Source organism: Lampetra fluviatilis, chromosome 10 (genome assembly GCF_964198595.1).
Source record: "Lampetra fluviatilis chromosome 10, kcLamFluv1.1, whole genome shotgun sequence".
In the NCBI taxonomy this organism is placed as follows: domain Eukaryota; kingdom Metazoa; phylum Chordata; class Hyperoartia; order Petromyzontiformes; family Petromyzontidae; genus Lampetra; species Lampetra fluviatilis.
The window spans coordinates 15486433-15504493 of NC_136284.1; the positions used below are offsets into that span (position 1 = coordinate 15486433).

Below are 18061 nucleotides of genomic sequence, written 5' to 3' on the forward strand. Positions count from 1 at the left end.
AAACTATCAACTAAACTATAAACTCAACTATCAACTAAACTATAAACTAAACTATCAACTAAACTATCAACTAAACTATCAACTAAACTATCAACTAAACTATCAACTAAACTATCAACTAAACAATGTTTTAATTTTACCAGGCAAGGCCCACTGAGCTATGTGGCTCTTTTTCAGAAGCAACCTGGCTACATATGATAGCTCAACGAAGTGGCTTATCACGTGGAAATGTATAGCAGTCAAATACTCTAAACGTACGTTGATTCTAAATGTGGAGGGAAAAAACGGTGGACCCGGAGAAGAATCCACACGACCAAGGGGAGAGAGAGACACGCAAACTCCAGATATACAGCAGCAGGCATCTTCAGGGTCGGGATCGAACCCACGACCTCCTGCATACCAGGCGAGGTAGTTAACACCTCGCCACCGGGGCAAGCGATGACTCCCTCCATTGGACCAGTCCTTGGCTGCCATTCGCCAATCTGCACTGACCAGCGTGGTGCAGTATGGTCAGGCAACCCTAATGCCCTACACAGGACTTCATTCAGCAGTGGCTTGAAAGCTGGATGAGAATGTTTCCACTAATTGTTATTAATTAAATCCTTATACGTTTGAGGTTCATCACGATTAATAAAAATGTGATGAGGTGGGGGATCAAAGATGACTCAGCCCGTGTTAGGTCACGCCAGGTCATTCACAAGCGCTTCAACGTGCACCGTGCGAGCGAGTGCTCGACAGGAACGTGTCGCGTCCCACGTGCACGAGATATCCTCAAGGTCACCGCACGGAGCGGGCATTCACTCCCCGGTGAGCGATTCGTTTGACAACATTCACACGGAGGGGCGAGAGACGAAAGCTCCCCCCCCCCCCCCCACTCGGCCCGCAGCCACAAGGCACTCCGACGAGGGCGACTCGCGCGAGGCGCACGCTGGCTGTGAGTTGGCCGACGCTCACAGCCCAACGCTCATCTCTCGGCGCATGTGCCGTGCAGCTCTGGCGTTTTGCCGTTTCGCCTTTCTGCCCGAGGTGGAAATATAAACGGTATAGCGATATAAAAAAGGGCAAAAGTGTACGAGGAGGAGCGAAACCGATTGGCGGCTCGTCGATACTCCAGCGATACATGCGTCCCGCCGTTCAGCCAGCCGCGAGACCCGGTTAGCTCATCCCTCACGGAGAGAGAGAGAGAGAGGAGAAGGAATCAGGAAGGAAAAAGAGTCGGCAGAATTGTCAGTGTCGCTGTCTCAAAGTTGTGCAGTCTCCTCTGTTTTATGGAGGTTTTTCTTTAGTTATCAACGCGTTTGTCATTCGCAGCTGTAAAGCGGCGATCGTGTGCGGGGTATCGAAAGCAATGTGTGCTGATAAAACAGAATCCTTAAAAAGAGCACTCTGGATTCCAGTGAGGCACTTAGAGTGTAAGAGGGCATTTAGCCATGGCCTTGACATACCGCCGTTATTGCCTCGGGCAATTAGGGTTCATCAAGCACTTCCTCCATCACTTTGGAAAAATAAGAAGGGGCGACTGTATCTTTCCTAAAGGTCAGGCGCTTGACAGAGCGGGCACGGGTCACGGGCGCAAGCGACGCGTGCTCAGGAGGCAGAGAGAGGACCCATGAAGAGGATGGCTCCGTCTGAAGCAGATCAGCGCCGAGTGCAAAAACAATAAATTCCATAACCTCTGGGCCGAGAGCTGCAAGTGGCGCGGGGGTTCTAATCTGCTACAGAATGCACACTCCAGGATTTAAACATCAAGATGACCTACGCATGTTTGAAAATGTTTGCGATGCAAAGCTTTCCCTCGAGTTATACAACAAGCCGAGGGGTAGCGATCGCAGGGCTCCGGGTGGAGTTGTAATCACAGCTCGAAAAGCGTTGCGTTTGAATAACGATGGGTAAAGTAGTCACGTCAAATCAATCAACTTATCAACTGATCGATTCATTTAATAAGCATCTTATTTTAAATCGATGCATGCAATGTATTTATAATGTATGTGGTTAGGTGCTGATTTTGATTAACATCCCACCGCATCGGAAACCCGTACTTTGTAATCATTGCGTTTAAAAAGACAATCGTCTAAACTGCCTTCGGGAGTCATCCATCAGCCTCATCGTAGCGCGTTGAGGCCGGGCGCACGAATCGCCGTGGTGCAGGCCGGGGGAAGAGAGTCAACGAGCGTGAAGATGACGAGACGGGGAAAGACCCACACGTGGAACACTCACACAGCAGCAGCAGCACGTCACCCCGTGTCCCAGAGCGGCCCACGGAAGTTGATGTCCGGAACTACTGCTGAGATCCCTTGAAGTGACCTCTTACCCACGCGAGGTGGTAAGAGCCGAGGCGGAGCGGGGATTTCACTCGGCTGGTCGGATCATCGTGGGGGGGGGGGGGGGGGCACGAATGGAGATGCCGAATCCGTTGCCCCCCAGTGGACGTGGCGATGAGTGAGGATACACACGGAGCCTGCGTGCGCACTCCTACAAGGGCGACTCTCCCAGCGCAGCGAGGAGGAGGGAGGGAGGGGAGGAAGGGAGGGAGCAGAGGGGAGGGGGGAGAGGGAGGGAGGGGGAGGAGGAGGGGAGGGGGGAGAGGGAGGGAGGGAGCAGAGGGGAGGGAGGGAGGGGGCAGCAGCAGGAGGAGGAGGCTCGCGACTCACGTGGGGGCAGCTGCTGACGGTGGGGGGGCACTGGATGGGCTGGCAGCGCTGGCTGCCGTTGTGGCACACGCAGGAGGTGCACACCTCGGGCCTCCAGCTCTCCCCATCCTTGCGTCACACAGAGACACAAACACAAAGAGACACAAAGAGACACAAACACAAACACAAACAGACACAACAAGACACAAACACAAAGAGAGACAACGAGACACAAACACAAACAGACACAGACACAAAGAGACACAAACACAAAGAGAGACAACGAGACATAACCGCGACTGTGAGCGGCGGGCGACGGAACGGGCAAACGTCACGCCCCGGTCGCAACTGTCAAACGCGCAATTATATTTCACCGCCTTAAGAGCTAGCGTGCACATGTTTGTACATATACACATGTTTGTGTGTATATATACACACGTGTTTGTACATATATACACATGTTTGTGTGTATGGTTGTGGAGGTAAACTGAGAAAACCTTCTCCAGTTGTATTCCCTAACAAGAGTGAATACTGAACACGCGTTTCCTCTCATTGATTTGACATTGCGTGGCCTAACCCAAAAATCAATTATGAATCAAAATGGAATATGAACGCACCCCCCAAATGTCTTCCAAATGAGAGCTGTGCGTGTCCACAGCTGCCGTGTCGAGTCGTGTCCCCTCTGTGCGTGGAGTGTCTCCCGGCTCTCCGCTCGCCACCCACACGTGAACTTACTCAATCAGCAGCGAGTGAAACACGTGCCGAGCATCATCCCTCTTGACGAGAAATGTCTTGAAGACAGTGCGAAGTTCTCCCTTGTTGATTATGAGTTTTTGTTTTATTAAACCCACACACAGGCCAGCGGTGGTGCGGTGGTGCGGTGGTTATGAACCTGGAGATCTGTGTTTGCTTCGCAGGCAGAGCTAACAGCTGACACTGTCGACTTCAGAGTGCTCCTCGCCAGCGGTACCTCGACACGTCCGTCGCAGGAGGCAGCCAAATGGGGCTCCTCTCATCCACAGCTTCGCACTGCCAGTCTAATGTCTGATGGATTATTAGCTACCGGGACTAATTAAGAACAGCAACCTTTGACCTGTGACAGCACATATCCCTGATGAAGGGAGACGTACTTGGCTCCTCAACTCAGGTCAGATGCTCCAAGTTCACCGTTGCGCCGCGTCAGGATTAAACCCCCCAACAGGGGGTCGGTCCGAGTGACGTTGGCCAGTGACCTGAGCTTCGATGCCACCTTCGTGGGCTGCTGCCGAGTCCCCCCCTGTCACCCCCCCCCGCCACCACCCGCCCACCCCTCATTTCTTAAAGTTGCCTCAAGCACCCCGAATCACTCTGAACAGATGTGCACGCTCAAAAGAGGCAGCCAACATAAGTTGACACCAGGATAACCAAAAATGCCAACGCGACAAACTCAACGCAACAAACACAACGCAACAAACACAACGCGACAAACGCGACAGACACAACGCGACAAACACAACGCGACAAACGCGACAGAGAGCCGTCCTTGCCCCGCGCCTCCCATGAGACGGCCAAGCAGAGGAACGCGCTCGGCCATCGCGACTCTGGAATCCGCGATGTGAATCCCCCCCGTCGGAGGGTGTTGCCCGGGGGCTGCGTGGCCGCCCACCTGGTAGGTGGCGTTGAGGGCGGTGCAGCTGCTGTGAGGGCGCACGGCGGAGATGCACGCCTCACAGCCCGTGTCCCCCGGCACTCCGGGCCCACAGCTCCGCTCGCACTCCACCGTGCCGTTCTGGAGCCGCGCGCACACACGCACGCACACACACGCACACACACGCACACACACGCACACACACGCGCACACACGCACACACACACGCACGCACACACACGCACACACGCACACACGCACACACACGCACACACGCACACACGCGCACACACACACAAACGCACACGCACACACGCGCACACACACACACGCACACACACGCACACACGCACACACACACGCACACACACATGCACACAGCACAGTCACTCGGTGGGTCGGGAACAAACGTCTGACGGACGTTCGCGGTCGAGCGCGGTACGGACGTTTCTCTCGTGCTGCAAGGAGCGCCGTCGGTGCCGAGGACGGGGGAGGGATTCCCGTTGCTCTGTTGAGGGGCAGTCCCACCGCAGAACAACCACCGGTCACTTCCCACCGAGCGGTGCTCAAACTCAGACAGAGATTGAACTCGTAATTGCAGAATCGTACCAACTCAGCTGCAGTGTTTCCCAGCCAGGGACAGGGCACGGATGCAGGTTAGGGGATGCGTCCATCGCATCACACCGTTGGTTCCAATAGTTTTTGTTAATTTATTTCCCTGAAGCATCCCATTTTGATCAAATACCGTCCTGTGACACGAGCGCTGCGAACGGCGCATGAGGTCTGAACGGAGACTCCCGAGTGTGGACTTGAGCGACGTGCGGCACCACGCAGCCTGGCCAAGGCTGGCCGAGGCTGAATCCGTCCGCGCTGACGACGGCGTCGTCCCACCGCTGCTACGGGGGAGGGCCTGGCGGGCCACCGCCCCTGGCACGTGGCTCACAGGTGAGCTCTGCCCTGGGCCCAGACATTCGGCGAGCACGCGACGTGGCCAGAGGGCGCTCCGTGACCCCCACGATCGCGGGAGTTCCACTCAAAGCAGCTCCTTGAACGGCTGCACAGCTGCTCTATGTCAGGCACGCTTCATGGACGTGGAAGGGGGGTGCTGGAAATTTATATAAACGAACATGAAATGGTTCTGAAATTGTAATAAAGAGTGCTTTGATGTCGTGGGCACCTGGCTTGTATCACAGCTAAACCGTAAAATTTTAAATGTATTGCAATTTGGAAAAATATTCTAAACAAGTGTATTTTTATTTTAAGAACTTGCATAATTTACAACTGCCTTGAATGTTTGCCACGAAGCAAAAAAAAATCAAATGCAAACCAGATGATATCTGGGCCAGATTCACACCCGGGTGAAGCGCGGTGGCGTTACGGGCCTCTCACTCCAGTCACTTTGATTCTGCCGGACGCTGGCAGAGCTCACACACCACACACACAGCTCACCACACGCAGCTCACACACACACACAGCTCACCACACACAGCTCACACACACACAGCTCACACACACACAGCTCACCACACACACACAGCTCACACACACAGCACACCACACACACACAGCTCACACACACAGCTCACCACACACACACAGCTCACACACAGCTCACACACACACAGCTCACACACACACAGCACACACACACAGCTCACACACACACAGCTCACACACGCACAGCTCACACACACACAGCTCACACACACACAGTTCACACACAGCTCACACACACACACAGCTCACCACACACACAGCACACACACACACAGCTCACACACAAACAGCTCACCACACACACACAGCTCACACACACAGCACACCACACACACACAGCTCACCACACACACAGCTCACCACACACACAACTCACCACACACACAGCTCACCACACACACACAGCTCACCACACACACAACTCACCACACACACAGCTCACCACACACACAACTCACCACACACACAGCTCACCACACACACACAGCTCACCACACACACAACTCACCACACACACAACTCACCACACAAACAGCTCACCACACACACACAGCTCACACACACAGCACACCACACACACACAGCTCACCACACACACAACTCACCACACACACAGCTCACCACACACACAGCTCACCACACGACTGTCAACGCCCCATAAGAGACAGCCAATATCCACTTGCAGCTCCTTGCTGTTGAGCGTCAGCTAAAGCCGTGCGTGGAACAACCCAATGGTGCAACGGAATACGAGGAGTCTGAGAGGGGGCGCGGTGGTGTGGTGGTGCGTGTGGGTGGTGGTGTGGTGGTGTGGCGGTGGTGCCGTGGTGCGTGTGGTTCCTGTGGGTGGTGCGGTGGTGGTGTGGCGGTGGTGGTACGGTGGTGGTGCGGTGGTGGTGCGGTGGTGGTGTGGCGGTGGTGCGGTGGTGGTGTGGCGGTGGTGCGGTGGTGGTGCGGTGGTGCGTGTGGTTCCTGTGGGTGGTGCGGTGGTGGTGTGGCGGTGGTGCGGTGGTGGTGCGGTGGTGGTGCGGTGGTGGTGTGGCGGTGGTGCGGTGGTGGTGCGGTGGTGGTGCTGTGGTGCGTGTGGTTCCTGTGGGTGGTGCGGTGGTGGTGTGGCGGTGGTGCGGTGGTGGTGTGGCGGTGGTGCCGTGGTGCGTGTGGTTCCTGTGGGTGGTGCGGTGGTGGTGTGGCGGTAGTGGTACGGTGGTGGTGGTGCGGTGGTGGTACGGTGGTGGTACGGTGGTGGTGTGGTGGTGGTACGGTGGTGGTGCGGTGGTGGTGTGGCGGTAGTGGTACGGTGGTGGTGGTGGTGCGGTGGTGGTGCGGTGATGGTACGGTGGTGGTACGGTGGTGGTGCGGTGGTGGTACGGTGGTGGTGCGGTGGTGGTACGGTGGTGGTGCGTGTGGTTCCTGTGGGTGGTGCGGTGCACACTGCTACCTTACACACACACGAAGTGCAGCCACCGTGGCTGAACACGTCTCCGTTGTCCAGAACCTTGGCCTGGAAGACGCAGCTCCCCGCGGGCAGATCGAACACCTTCCTCTGGCCTAGAGCACGTGGCACGCCGAGGGGGACGTGGGGCGAAATGCGTGCGAGGGTTGGAGGCGCGGCGAGCGCGGCTCTCTTCTCACCGCCGTTTTGCCACCCCCTCGACAACTTGGGCCGACGGCGGTAACGACGCCGAACGGCGGCGAGGAGAGGCGGTGCCGTGGCGCACCGCAACCTGGGTTCGATTCCCGGCCACGGCTGACATCAGTGGCGAGTGACATCTGAAGCGGTCCTGGACCAAACCCCTTTCGCCGACCTGCATTGACCGCCGTGGTGAAGCTGGGTCACAGAGCTCACGTTCCGTCAAGGGACTTTCATCCAGCAGTGGATTGACAAAGGGCTATAAACGATGTTTAATTACGATGCCTCGACGCATGCCCTGCTGCTGGATCTACAGGCTCGTACGGAATACTGAAAATATGTTTTTTACTTCGTGAGCAACTCTTTGTTGCCTTCTAAAGGCTTCAGACAGCAGCCAGGTGCTACCGGTCACCTGACCTATTGAGAGCTCCCTGCTCAGCCCAGCATCGTGCACGACACACAAGACTGCGTTTACACGTCCTGCGCTCGCTCAGTAACCGGGACGATGGCTGCACAAATCACTTGTCAGAGAACAATGTGACAGTCGTATTTAACAATTTCACGTGAGCATATTACAGGGAAGAGACCACTCCGATGTCGTTATCTAGATGCGGCAAGGTTACTCCCATTCGAAGTCCCGGTATAGGAGTTTAGTATAGGAGTTTAGCACACTTGGCCCAGAATCCAGAAAGTAACAGGTGCATCCTCATCATGTCTAAACCACATGACAGAGGCTCCGCGTTGGTGTCCTCTGTCCGTGCGTGTACCCTGGGAAACGTTCAGCGTCGGCCCGCCGGCACGTCGATTTGCACGATCTCAATCCTGGGCACCGATACGTCAAGCGGCCCGTCTGCTCGGTATCAAAGGGCACGCGAGATGCCCCTGCGAGGACAAGGAGAGAGATCCTCCGCCTGCGACGGGGCAAGCTGCGTTGCCGGTGCAGACCCCGTAGCAGACCCCGTAGCAGACCCCGTAGCGCCATCCCCAAGCCAGTCAGCTCGCTCTGTCAGCTCGCTCCTTCATAAAACTACACGCAGCTGGGCTGGGCGTTCATGCGTCGTGGGGACCACATCAGAGGGCATTCCATCTACAGATTAACCTTTTGACCGCCACTTCATGGCCCCATCTGCTCAACTAAGTCAGGCTGCTTTAAGAGGAATACACGTGCTGAGGAAAAATGCATAAAATGACAACTATGGCACCGGTGGAGGCCTAGACGCCCCTTGACCGCACAGTCGCTCGTCCAAGCGAAGCATCGGCCTGAGCGTCACCCCGCCAACGAAAATGGACGAAGTGAAGAGCTTCTGTCCATCACCCTCACGTGACGGCAGAGCGTTGCCACGCGTGCGGCCGCAGTGACCGCTGAAAACATTTCCACATCGCTGCCTCGCTGCCCCGTCCACGAGCGCGCAAATCAAGAGCTCGCGCTTCATGCCATCTTCCCATTGGGGACAATTTATGGATATGCCACCTCCACATAAGACGTAGAAAGCGATGATCTAAATACGTCGCATTTAAGACAGACTTTGCGCTCGACTGCGGCCTGAGCTAATGTACACACGGCACACCAAGCAAGACCGCGCCGGTGTAATTGGTCCCTGTGAGAGGGACTGCCTTGAAGCGCACGGTTCTACGGGCAGGGAGAGAATAGGGAAACGCGCTGGCAGTGATGCACAAGGAGAGACCACAGCGTTCGTCATCAGCACTGCCTTGTCACAGATACGTAGAGAGAGGAATAACGTGATGGACTGATACACAGGGGGGCCGTGAGAGATGACGATGGCTTGTGGATGCCTTCATCCGGTCGTGGATAGATTATGGCTGATGATGCTAATCACGTTTTGGGAAATGGCCCATTCAGATTAGAGAGACACATGAACGGTTTTCCACTAACAGTAAGTAGCAATACACACTCTGAAGGGAGGGCTGTAAATGCCTCCACATCTCTGAGCTGATCCCTCAGAAGCCATGCTGAGCCACACTGCAGCAAGCCAATCATTGTCACGTGGATGATTCTCGAGGACATTGAGTCATTGAGCACAGCACCGCACACTGTGGATGTGGCGAGCACATGTTTAGGAAATCCGTACGGAGATGCGGGATTAGTGGGCAAATCCCGTGAACGTTTCTGTTGTGTGAAATTCCACATGCGAGTTCCATGATTTAAGCAACATTCACAATTTATATGGAAAATTATCTGACGTAAGGAGCGCACATATGTATGGTGGACTTCTTTCGCACCGTACATAGCCAACGGTGCTCATCGGAGGTGCGGGGGAAGGACAACAAACTAAACACAACAACATTGAGACAAATCGCATTGCCCTTGACACGAATAGCGGTATCTGTGGCCAATAAAAAGCCACTTTGAGGTGAAGATTAAACCGCACGAAGCCACAAATGGTGCTCGTGTCTGGAATGTTTGTGAACGGGAGGGCAAATGTGAAGTTCATTGAGCTGACATAATGGAGCCACTGAGAGCGTCGCACAGGATGACTCAAATTACAATAAGTCTGATCTACATCACGCGGTATGCTCAATCATCCGGTTAACTGAACATGAATAAAATCATTGTATGTTGGCCGTGGATGGTGAGAGAGAACCGGGGGGTGGGAGGGGTGTGTGTGGGGGGGGGTGAGGAGGATGGGAGCAGCGGACACCGATGTTCGAATGTTGTTCTCTCTTTGGCCGGGAAAGGTTCCCCGAGTCTCAGGACTCTGTTTCTGCAGCTCGACTCAAGGGGAGGAGCCCTGGTAACGCCACTGCACATCACCGCCAAGTTCTACCCTTCTGCCCCATGCTACGGTTGTTAGAACATTTCCAGACATTCTCCACGCTCCGTTCTTCGACGGTCCCAACAGCCGGCTGTCCGTCCACCCCCCGCACGCGACCGCCCGATCAGCACCATGGCTCACAACGTCGCCCGTTCAACCTGACTGCGCCTGGACGCTGGGGCACTCTCGCTCGGTGGAGGCTACGCTAGATCGGGGGGCTTCGCAAGCCAGCCTCAGCTCCAATTAGCACGGTTGGCTACGTACGGTGCCAAAGAAGTTCTACGTGCAGCGTTAACTGTCCCGTGGCAGCACAGCAAGCCTCAAACGGCTTGTTTAACAAAGTGTTATCATCGGGATATATTCATCGAAAAAACCCACCGTTGAACGGCTTGAATGATATTTTATTTCCCCCAGTGAAGCACGCGCCTGTATTCATTCATATATACACATTTACATTACCTAAGATTCGCCCCTCATATAAGCACATTCAATGTCTGAACGTTACTTGTGCAGCCTGACGTTCAGGAATAACGCGGTGCAGAATGGGCTGCACCGATGCTTGCCGCCACCATCCGGGCCTCAAGCCGGCGGCGATCTGTTTAATGGGCCACTCCTTGCTGATGAATCTTAGAAAGTCCAAACCAGTCCAAGTCCGAGCTGCCTAAACAAATACGTCTGGAAGACATTGGTCAGGAAGACCTTTGGACTCATGGACCTCAAATGCAATTTGATTGTTGTTGCAATGAAAGAGCCTTCTTGTCTGGTGAAGTTTTTATTATTCTTCTTGTCTGGTGAAGTTTTTATTATTTTATTACTGACAGCAACGCTCGTCTCTGCATCGTTACACTCACTTGCTCCCCGCTAGCTGCACGTAACAGCTGCGTTTATCGGCCCTTATAAACGACTGTGGTCTCAAACACAAGGTAGCCTTTGGAATGGTGTGTTATTCTCATTGGCTGTGTATGTTGCCCCTCCTGTATTGGTTGGTTCTTGAACATTGTATTTGGTCTGCCTCATATTTCACTTCCCAGCAATTATTTCAAATGCCCCATTCATTGTGGCACCTGGAGACACACTGCATGAGAGGCAGAGCGGTATAAATGATGATGCTGATGCTGACAGTGATGACGGTGATGATGATGACGATGATGGTGATGGCGGTCAAGATGATGATAGACACGTACCCTTGCATGTGGCGCAGCACTTGCCAGGCGGGATGTGGGACAGCCGGGCCGGGCACGAAAGCACGGGGCACACCTCCTGCTCGCACTGCAACTTGCCGTCCTGCGGACGGGGGCCGGTCCCCAAACACCGTTACCACCCCGACTCCACCGGCTCACACACACAGGCCAGGGCAGAGCCCTCGCGATACGGGTGAGTTTCCACTGCACGTTCGAGCGATGCCAGCGCCGGGTCGGCACGGTACGGGTGGTTTTCCACTGGCACACGTGAGCTGTGCCGGCGCAGGGCCCTGACGGCATGCGAGGTGTTCCGCTGGCTCTCTGCCGTGAAACCCTGCACAGTCGTAGGAGTCGTAGCCACAACATCGAACCGCTAGCGCTGAGACGCTGGGCTCCTACTGCCTGTGACTACAAATGTTTGCTCAAGGCTGCTGAGTTGATCAAGTCTGCCCAGTCAGCGATGACTGCACACAAAATCATTATTTTCTGTGTGAGCGCTTCCTTCATTGAGACCATTTCAGCTCTGAGGACTGAATTGGATTAGGTTTAAATGCCACGTGACGAACACCTCCACAGCATGGCACGTGAGAAGGTGACACCGCCCCCTGGAGTTGAGGAGGCCATCGAGGGGCCCTCAGAAGCAGTTCTGATATGTCCCCTTCCAGCGGCCGTGTGGCGTTGCAGTGATTTTTTTAAGAGAACCGAATTCAAAGGTCTCCATATCATGAAGTCACCCTCAGAGGAAGCAACGAACAGGCAGCTGCATGTGTATGTACGTACGTATAGGTCTCTCTGCGAGTCTATGGGTCTCTGTGTGAGTCTATGGGTCTCTATGTGAGTTTATGGGTCTCTCTGTCAGTCTATGGGTCTCTCTGTGAGTCTATGGGTCTCTGTGTGAGTCTATGAGTCTCTGTGCGAGTCTATGTATGTATGTATGTTGAGCTTGTTCCGCACCGTACGTAGCCAACTGTGCTAATTGGAGGTGCGGGAGGAAAGGACAACAAACTGGACACGGGCCGTGGTCCTCACCGAGCACACGCACGAGATGCAGGGGTTCCTGTTTGGGTGGAACTCGTCTCCCTCGCGGTACGCGTGGCCTCCAAACGAGCAGCCTGCGGGAGCCGCCGTGCCACGGCAGTGTCAGATAGCGAGTCAGGCATGGCATGTCAGGCACGGCGAGTCAGACACGGAGAGTCAGGCATGGCAAGTCAGGCACGGCGAGTCAGACACAAAGAGTCAGACACGGAGAGGCAGACACGGTGAGTCAGACACAGCGAGACAGACACGGAGAGTCAGACACGGTGAGTCAGACACAGCGAGACAGACACGGAGAGTCAGACACGGCGGACTCACGGCAAGTGGCCTCGTCAGCGATGCCCTCCGCACAAATAGCAAATGCTTAGCACACTCAACAATCAAAGTGGCCTGCAAGGAGAAGACATATACATCTATAACAGGTGACGACTCAGGCAATGCTCCTTCTGCTCCTTCTGCGTCTTCTTCTCCTATGAAGAACAATGCAGAGGAAGGGCCATACCCAAAATGTCAGGCCGTTGCCTGAAATGTTGCCTGTTATATATAGATATTAACCTTTTAGAGCAGTGATAGTGACACATGTGTCGAATGCCCCGCGCCATCACCACGTCATCGGTTTTTAACTTTACACAGATCACTGCGTGGCCAAACACAACAAGTGAACTATGAATCAACATCGACAACATCAACATCATCATCGTCGGCTGCGAGAACCTCAGCGCCATAATGGGTGGGGAAGCTAGCGATCTCGCGTCATGCGGAGAGGGGTCCTTCGGTCCCCGCCGCGGCACCGCGGGGGCCTTACCGGCACAGAGGGGGCAGCAGAGGCCGTGCTGGTAGAGCGGGCGGTCGCAGGGCAGCACGCAGCGCCGGGCAGCCACCGTCAGCACCCCCTCCTGGGGGGGCGACACGCAGGGCGGGCACATGCGGTCACACCGTCACACGCGGTCACACCGTCACAGCGTCACACCGTTACCGTGACGTCACACCCTCACACCATTACACCACAGTCACACCACAGTCACACCACAGTCACACCGTCACACCACAGTCACACCGTCACGTCACACCGTCACACCGTCACACGTGGTCACACGTGGTCACACGTGGTCACACCGTCACACGTGGTCACACGTGGTCACACCGTCACACCGGAGATCCTCGCGACACCGCACTGTCCCTGCACCTCCCGTCAGCACGGTTGGCTACGTACGGCATGAAAGAAGTTCAACATACGTACGTACATCGGGAGTTAAGAAGCAATTAATGGTGACGTTTGAGTGCATTGCTTTAAGCAATTTGCCTCATTTTATCTCACTCGGGCGATCAAGAGTCAGCTCATAAAAAATAATTCCCTTCACCAATAATAATTACACAGACAGCCTCAGAGAGAGAATCTCAAGCCTCATTTCTGTGAGGGCCCCTGCATTAGGATGTTGGCCGATTGCATGTCACAGTGCGTGGGGGCAAGTCGAGCAAACCCACACACACGAGGAGGTAACACGCACAGGCTTTGACGACGACATAAGTGATTGGTGCCAGAGAGATGCGGCACTGCTGGAGCGCGCTGGGAAGTGAAGCAAATGACGAGGTGCAGTGGACACCGACGGGCGATCCGCTCGTTGATTGTGATGGCGATGATGATGAAGTCACAGCCTTGTTTTTAAGAAGTCTTTGGCGACCGCCTTAAAGCGTCGTCGCACAACTCGCATGGCCCGTAGAGCCACCCCGCAGCGACAGCCGCCAAGAACCCCCCACGCAGAGCCTCCTGGAAACGAGTCTGGACACTCAGCGAGGTTTTCCAAGAAAACTAGATCCCGTTGTTATTATGAGAATAATTACGTTGGGTATCGACCCAAGACGACGACACCACACAATCACTTCTAGATTCATTGCAACGAGCCTCTCAATAACAACAATAATAACAGTGTCTCTCGTGGAATCTCACGCAAAAAATATTCATTACAGAGTAAAAAAAAAGAAATTAATAAATGCTGTACAGAGGGCGGGCCTCCCGCGCCTCCAGCGAACGTGGTTCAGCGTCCAACGCACAGCGGCAAAAACACCGCGCGGGGACATGGCGGGAAGACAACAACGCGACCGCCCCCACGCCGTGCTGGAGACGGCACGGGCAGCATGGGGCTCCCGGGGTTCATGGTTACCTGGCAGGGTCATGGTTACCTGGCAGGGTTATGGTTACCTGGCAGGGTTATGGTTACCTGGCAGGGTCATGGTTACCTGGCAGGGTCATGGTTACCTGGCAGGGTCATGGTTACCTGGCAGGGTTATGGTTACCTGGCAGGGTCATGGTTACCTGGCAGGGTCATGGTTACCTGGCAGGATTGCTGCAAGCAGTGTGGAGCTCCCACCAGGTGCGCCATGAGTTCCTGCGGGATGGTTTCCCGCGCTCGGCAGCCTGCAACACAAGCGGAGACCTCCCGTCGTCATCGTCGTCGTCGTCCTCACTCACGCAGGGCGGCCGCAGCAGGTGTGAGCCAGCCCCGTCTCTCAGCAAGGGAGACAATTCCACTGCAACAGGGAGATTGTCGTCACCCTCAACTCGGAAACTGCCCACTGTCCCTGCTGGCTAAGATGCCATCGTCACAACGCGCCTGAGTGACGTTGCCGCACATTCGAGCTACATTGCAAGTCACACAAAAAATCGCACGTGCAGACATTGACTTCAAATAGAACCTCCTACGCGTTAAACGGTTGTTGTTGATCCCACTTCTCAAGACGCACAACGGCTGTCGTTGTGTGATGGGGGGGTAAGGGAGTTGGGTGACATGAGATGAGACCGTGGAGTTCGTGGGGACACGGATTGGTTCTGTGTCAGCTACGGTTCCCACCTGTCCGGGAAGTGCCACGTGTGTCTGGGTGGCAGGAATTGATTTGTGCCGTCCTGTGCCACAACCCTGTCCTGTACAGCCACTCGCCCAGGCTGTGGGCTGCTCTCAGCGTCTGCGCTCGCCGCGTGTCGAACATTAACTCGAGGAATGTGCTTTATCTGTGTTTTGCACACAAAAATGTTATACTAACTCCAAGTGCATTTCTTATCTGTGACGTGCTTTCAAATATTTTGAGTTTAGTGTTATCAGGAGCCACTGGTAGATGCAAACTGATACGGGGGTCATCACACAAGGCCTACCCCGTCTTGACGTGCCCAACGTAACTGGAATCGGGCCACTGTTCACAATCAGTTACTTCAATAGTTCACGAAGGTGACATCGCATCGATGAAGACGGCGTCTGCTGTGGCCCGTTCAAGCAAAGCAACGCGAGAGCGCCGCGCGCGGCTTGACCCGTGGGTCACGGCGCGCCTCGGCAGAGCGCGCTCGGCAGGCGTCGTCACCGCCGCTTCCAGCAGCACCAGCTGTACGCGGGGCCCGCGGCCTCCTGCCGGGGAGAGCACGCGAGAGGCGGCGGCGCAGAGGTCGTGTTTGTCTGGCGGGGGGGGGGGACCCCCTACCTCCCACCCCCTCCCCCCTCTCCTTGTGGCTTCTCGCGATGCTCGAAATGGCACAGGACGCGAGAGTAAATAATCCACGCGTGCCTCGCTCCTCTCTCGTTTTGTGTGTGTCGCTGTTTGCTGTAAGTGCTGGTGGCGGGACCAGCCTGGCGCCACCCGTGCTGAAGCACGGTAATTAATGACTCCCCCCACCCCCCCTCCTGCTGCTGCTGCTGTTGTAAGAGTGGGTGGAGAGAAACGCCTTCAAAGCCGCCCGCGTGCCCCACGTCAAACCGCGGCGGCTCCACTCCGTGTCGCGCGCACTTCGCCGGCCCCAGACAAGGCGGGGAGACAGATACAGTATATATATCTGTATATATCTGTATGTATATCTGTATATATCTGTATGTATATGTGTATATATATCTGAATATATATAGTTTACATTGTGCAGCGCGGTGTCGTCGTCGTCGTCGTTTTCGACACGTGTGTTCTGGCCACAAGGTTCAAAATGGAACTTACGGCGGATGTGAACGTAATGCACCCGAAGAAGCGCTGAAGATTTTTAGCAAACGGTTTGAGTGGCGTTGCTGCTCATAGCCGGGAGGCAGATTGGGACGCCGGTAATGGGCCAGCTGCTTCGTTCGGAGGCTCGGTTCCAGTTCTAACACAATTTCACTCCGTTTCCTTCAATTGATCTGAAACTGTAACGTGTCACGCGCCCGCCGCACGCAGATGGACACCCAAGCGCGCAGAGCCCCACACGTTGGCAGCACCACAAAGAGCCCGGTCCTTGCTCCTTCCGAGTCGCTACTTGTTTATTTATTTCCACATCACAAGCAAAAAGTGAGGGATTTGTTTTGACACGAGAACGAGCGCCTCTCGCCACTCACGCGTCGCCAGCGAACAAGAAGAGGGTGGGGAGAGAGTTCCCGTGTTCAAATTGTGTCTCTTGGGCGAGGGAGTCACCCTTGAGCTCACAGCCCTGTTGCCCAATTGTGCCCGAACAAACGCCTACACAGCATCTACACAACGCCTACAAAACGTCTACACAACGTCTTCTCAACGTTTATACAACGTCTATACAACGTCTACAAAACGTCTACACGAAATGTTTTTTTTTTTAAGCAGCTAATGTCCACTGAGCTAGAGAGCTCGTTTTCAGAAGCGACCTGGCCACAAATGAAAGCTCAACGAAGTGGCTCATCACGTGGACATCTATAGCGGCAGCCAAGCACTCTAATTGCATGTTCCTCAATGTGGAGGGGGAACCAGAGGACCCAGAGACAAATCCACGCAACCACAGGGAGAGCATGGAAACTCCAAATACACAGCAGCAGGCGTCAGGGTGGGGATCGAACCCACGACCTCCTGTGCACCAGGCGAGGGAGTTAACGTCTCCTGGCCACCACGGCGCCCCGCGGTGCGGGATCGGTGTGGTACAGTGGTTTGTGCGCTTCGCTATGAACCCCGCCGACCTGAGTTCGATTCCTACCCACGGTCTATCCAGGCCGGTGAACCTGGGCATTAGAGGACGAGGGTTTTTATTTTTCAGGAGAAAACATTGTGACGTTGCATGAACCCGAACTCACCAGAGTGGCGAATTATGGTCAAAAAACCTATAATCGCAATGGGTGTGGGGCTTTAGGTACAGGGCTGTAAATGTATTTATATCCAAGTGTAATTACACCACGTGGGCTGTAAACCCTGAACCTGCCACCGATGACGCTCACGCTGTCGGCTGTCGCCGAGTGAGGGCTGGGGAGCCCAGGGGGCGTCTCCCTCACGAGGCTGCTTCTGTGACGTCACGGCGCACGTGCTGCACGGGTCCGAGCACGTGCGATGCCGTACGTCGCATTCCCAGTACATCGCTGCGCCGGGTATTCCGAGGCGCGTAGGCAAGGCTGTGCGTGCCGCAGGGTACATGTCGCTACCGCTGTCTTACGCTGTGTGGATGGTAATTAAGTATAATGTGCTCCGTCCAAAGATGTCGCTGTGGTGTGATCGTCGGCACACTGGGCAGCACACGGCATGAAGGGGCGGGGTCCAGGGAGACGTGGGCCTGGCGGCAGCCCTGCCACGTGCTGCAGCCTGCGCCACACGCCGCAGATGGCGGTGGTGGCGGTGGTGGTGGTGGTGGAGGTGGTGGTGGAGGTGGTGGCGGTGGTTGCAGGCGGTGCCGGCGGTGGTGGAGGTGGTGGTGGTGATGGTGGTGGCGGTGGTGGCGCTGGTGGCGGTGGTGA

The 18061-nt window shown here is 55.2% G+C and overlaps 1 protein-coding gene across 1 annotated transcript in view; it reads right to left on the minus strand.

The window, feature by feature from the left end:
- BMPER (BMP binding endothelial regulator) overlaps positions 1-18061 on the minus strand; it is a 39047-nt gene that overhangs the window by 8790 nt on the left and 12196 nt on the right. Inside the window, exons 6-12 of the mRNA XM_078860707.1 lie at positions 14705-14787; positions 13177-13267; positions 12366-12448; positions 11340-11439; positions 7190-7299; positions 4276-4398; positions 2652-2759 (exon numbers count right to left, since the gene is read on the minus strand). Of these exons, the coding sequence (XP_078716833.1) occupies positions 2652-2759; positions 4276-4398; positions 7190-7299; positions 11340-11439; positions 12366-12448; positions 13177-13267; positions 14705-14787 (698 nt within the window). The remainder of the gene's footprint in view (positions 1-2651; positions 2760-4275; positions 4399-7189; positions 7300-11339; positions 11440-12365; positions 12449-13176; positions 13268-14704; positions 14788-18061) is intronic.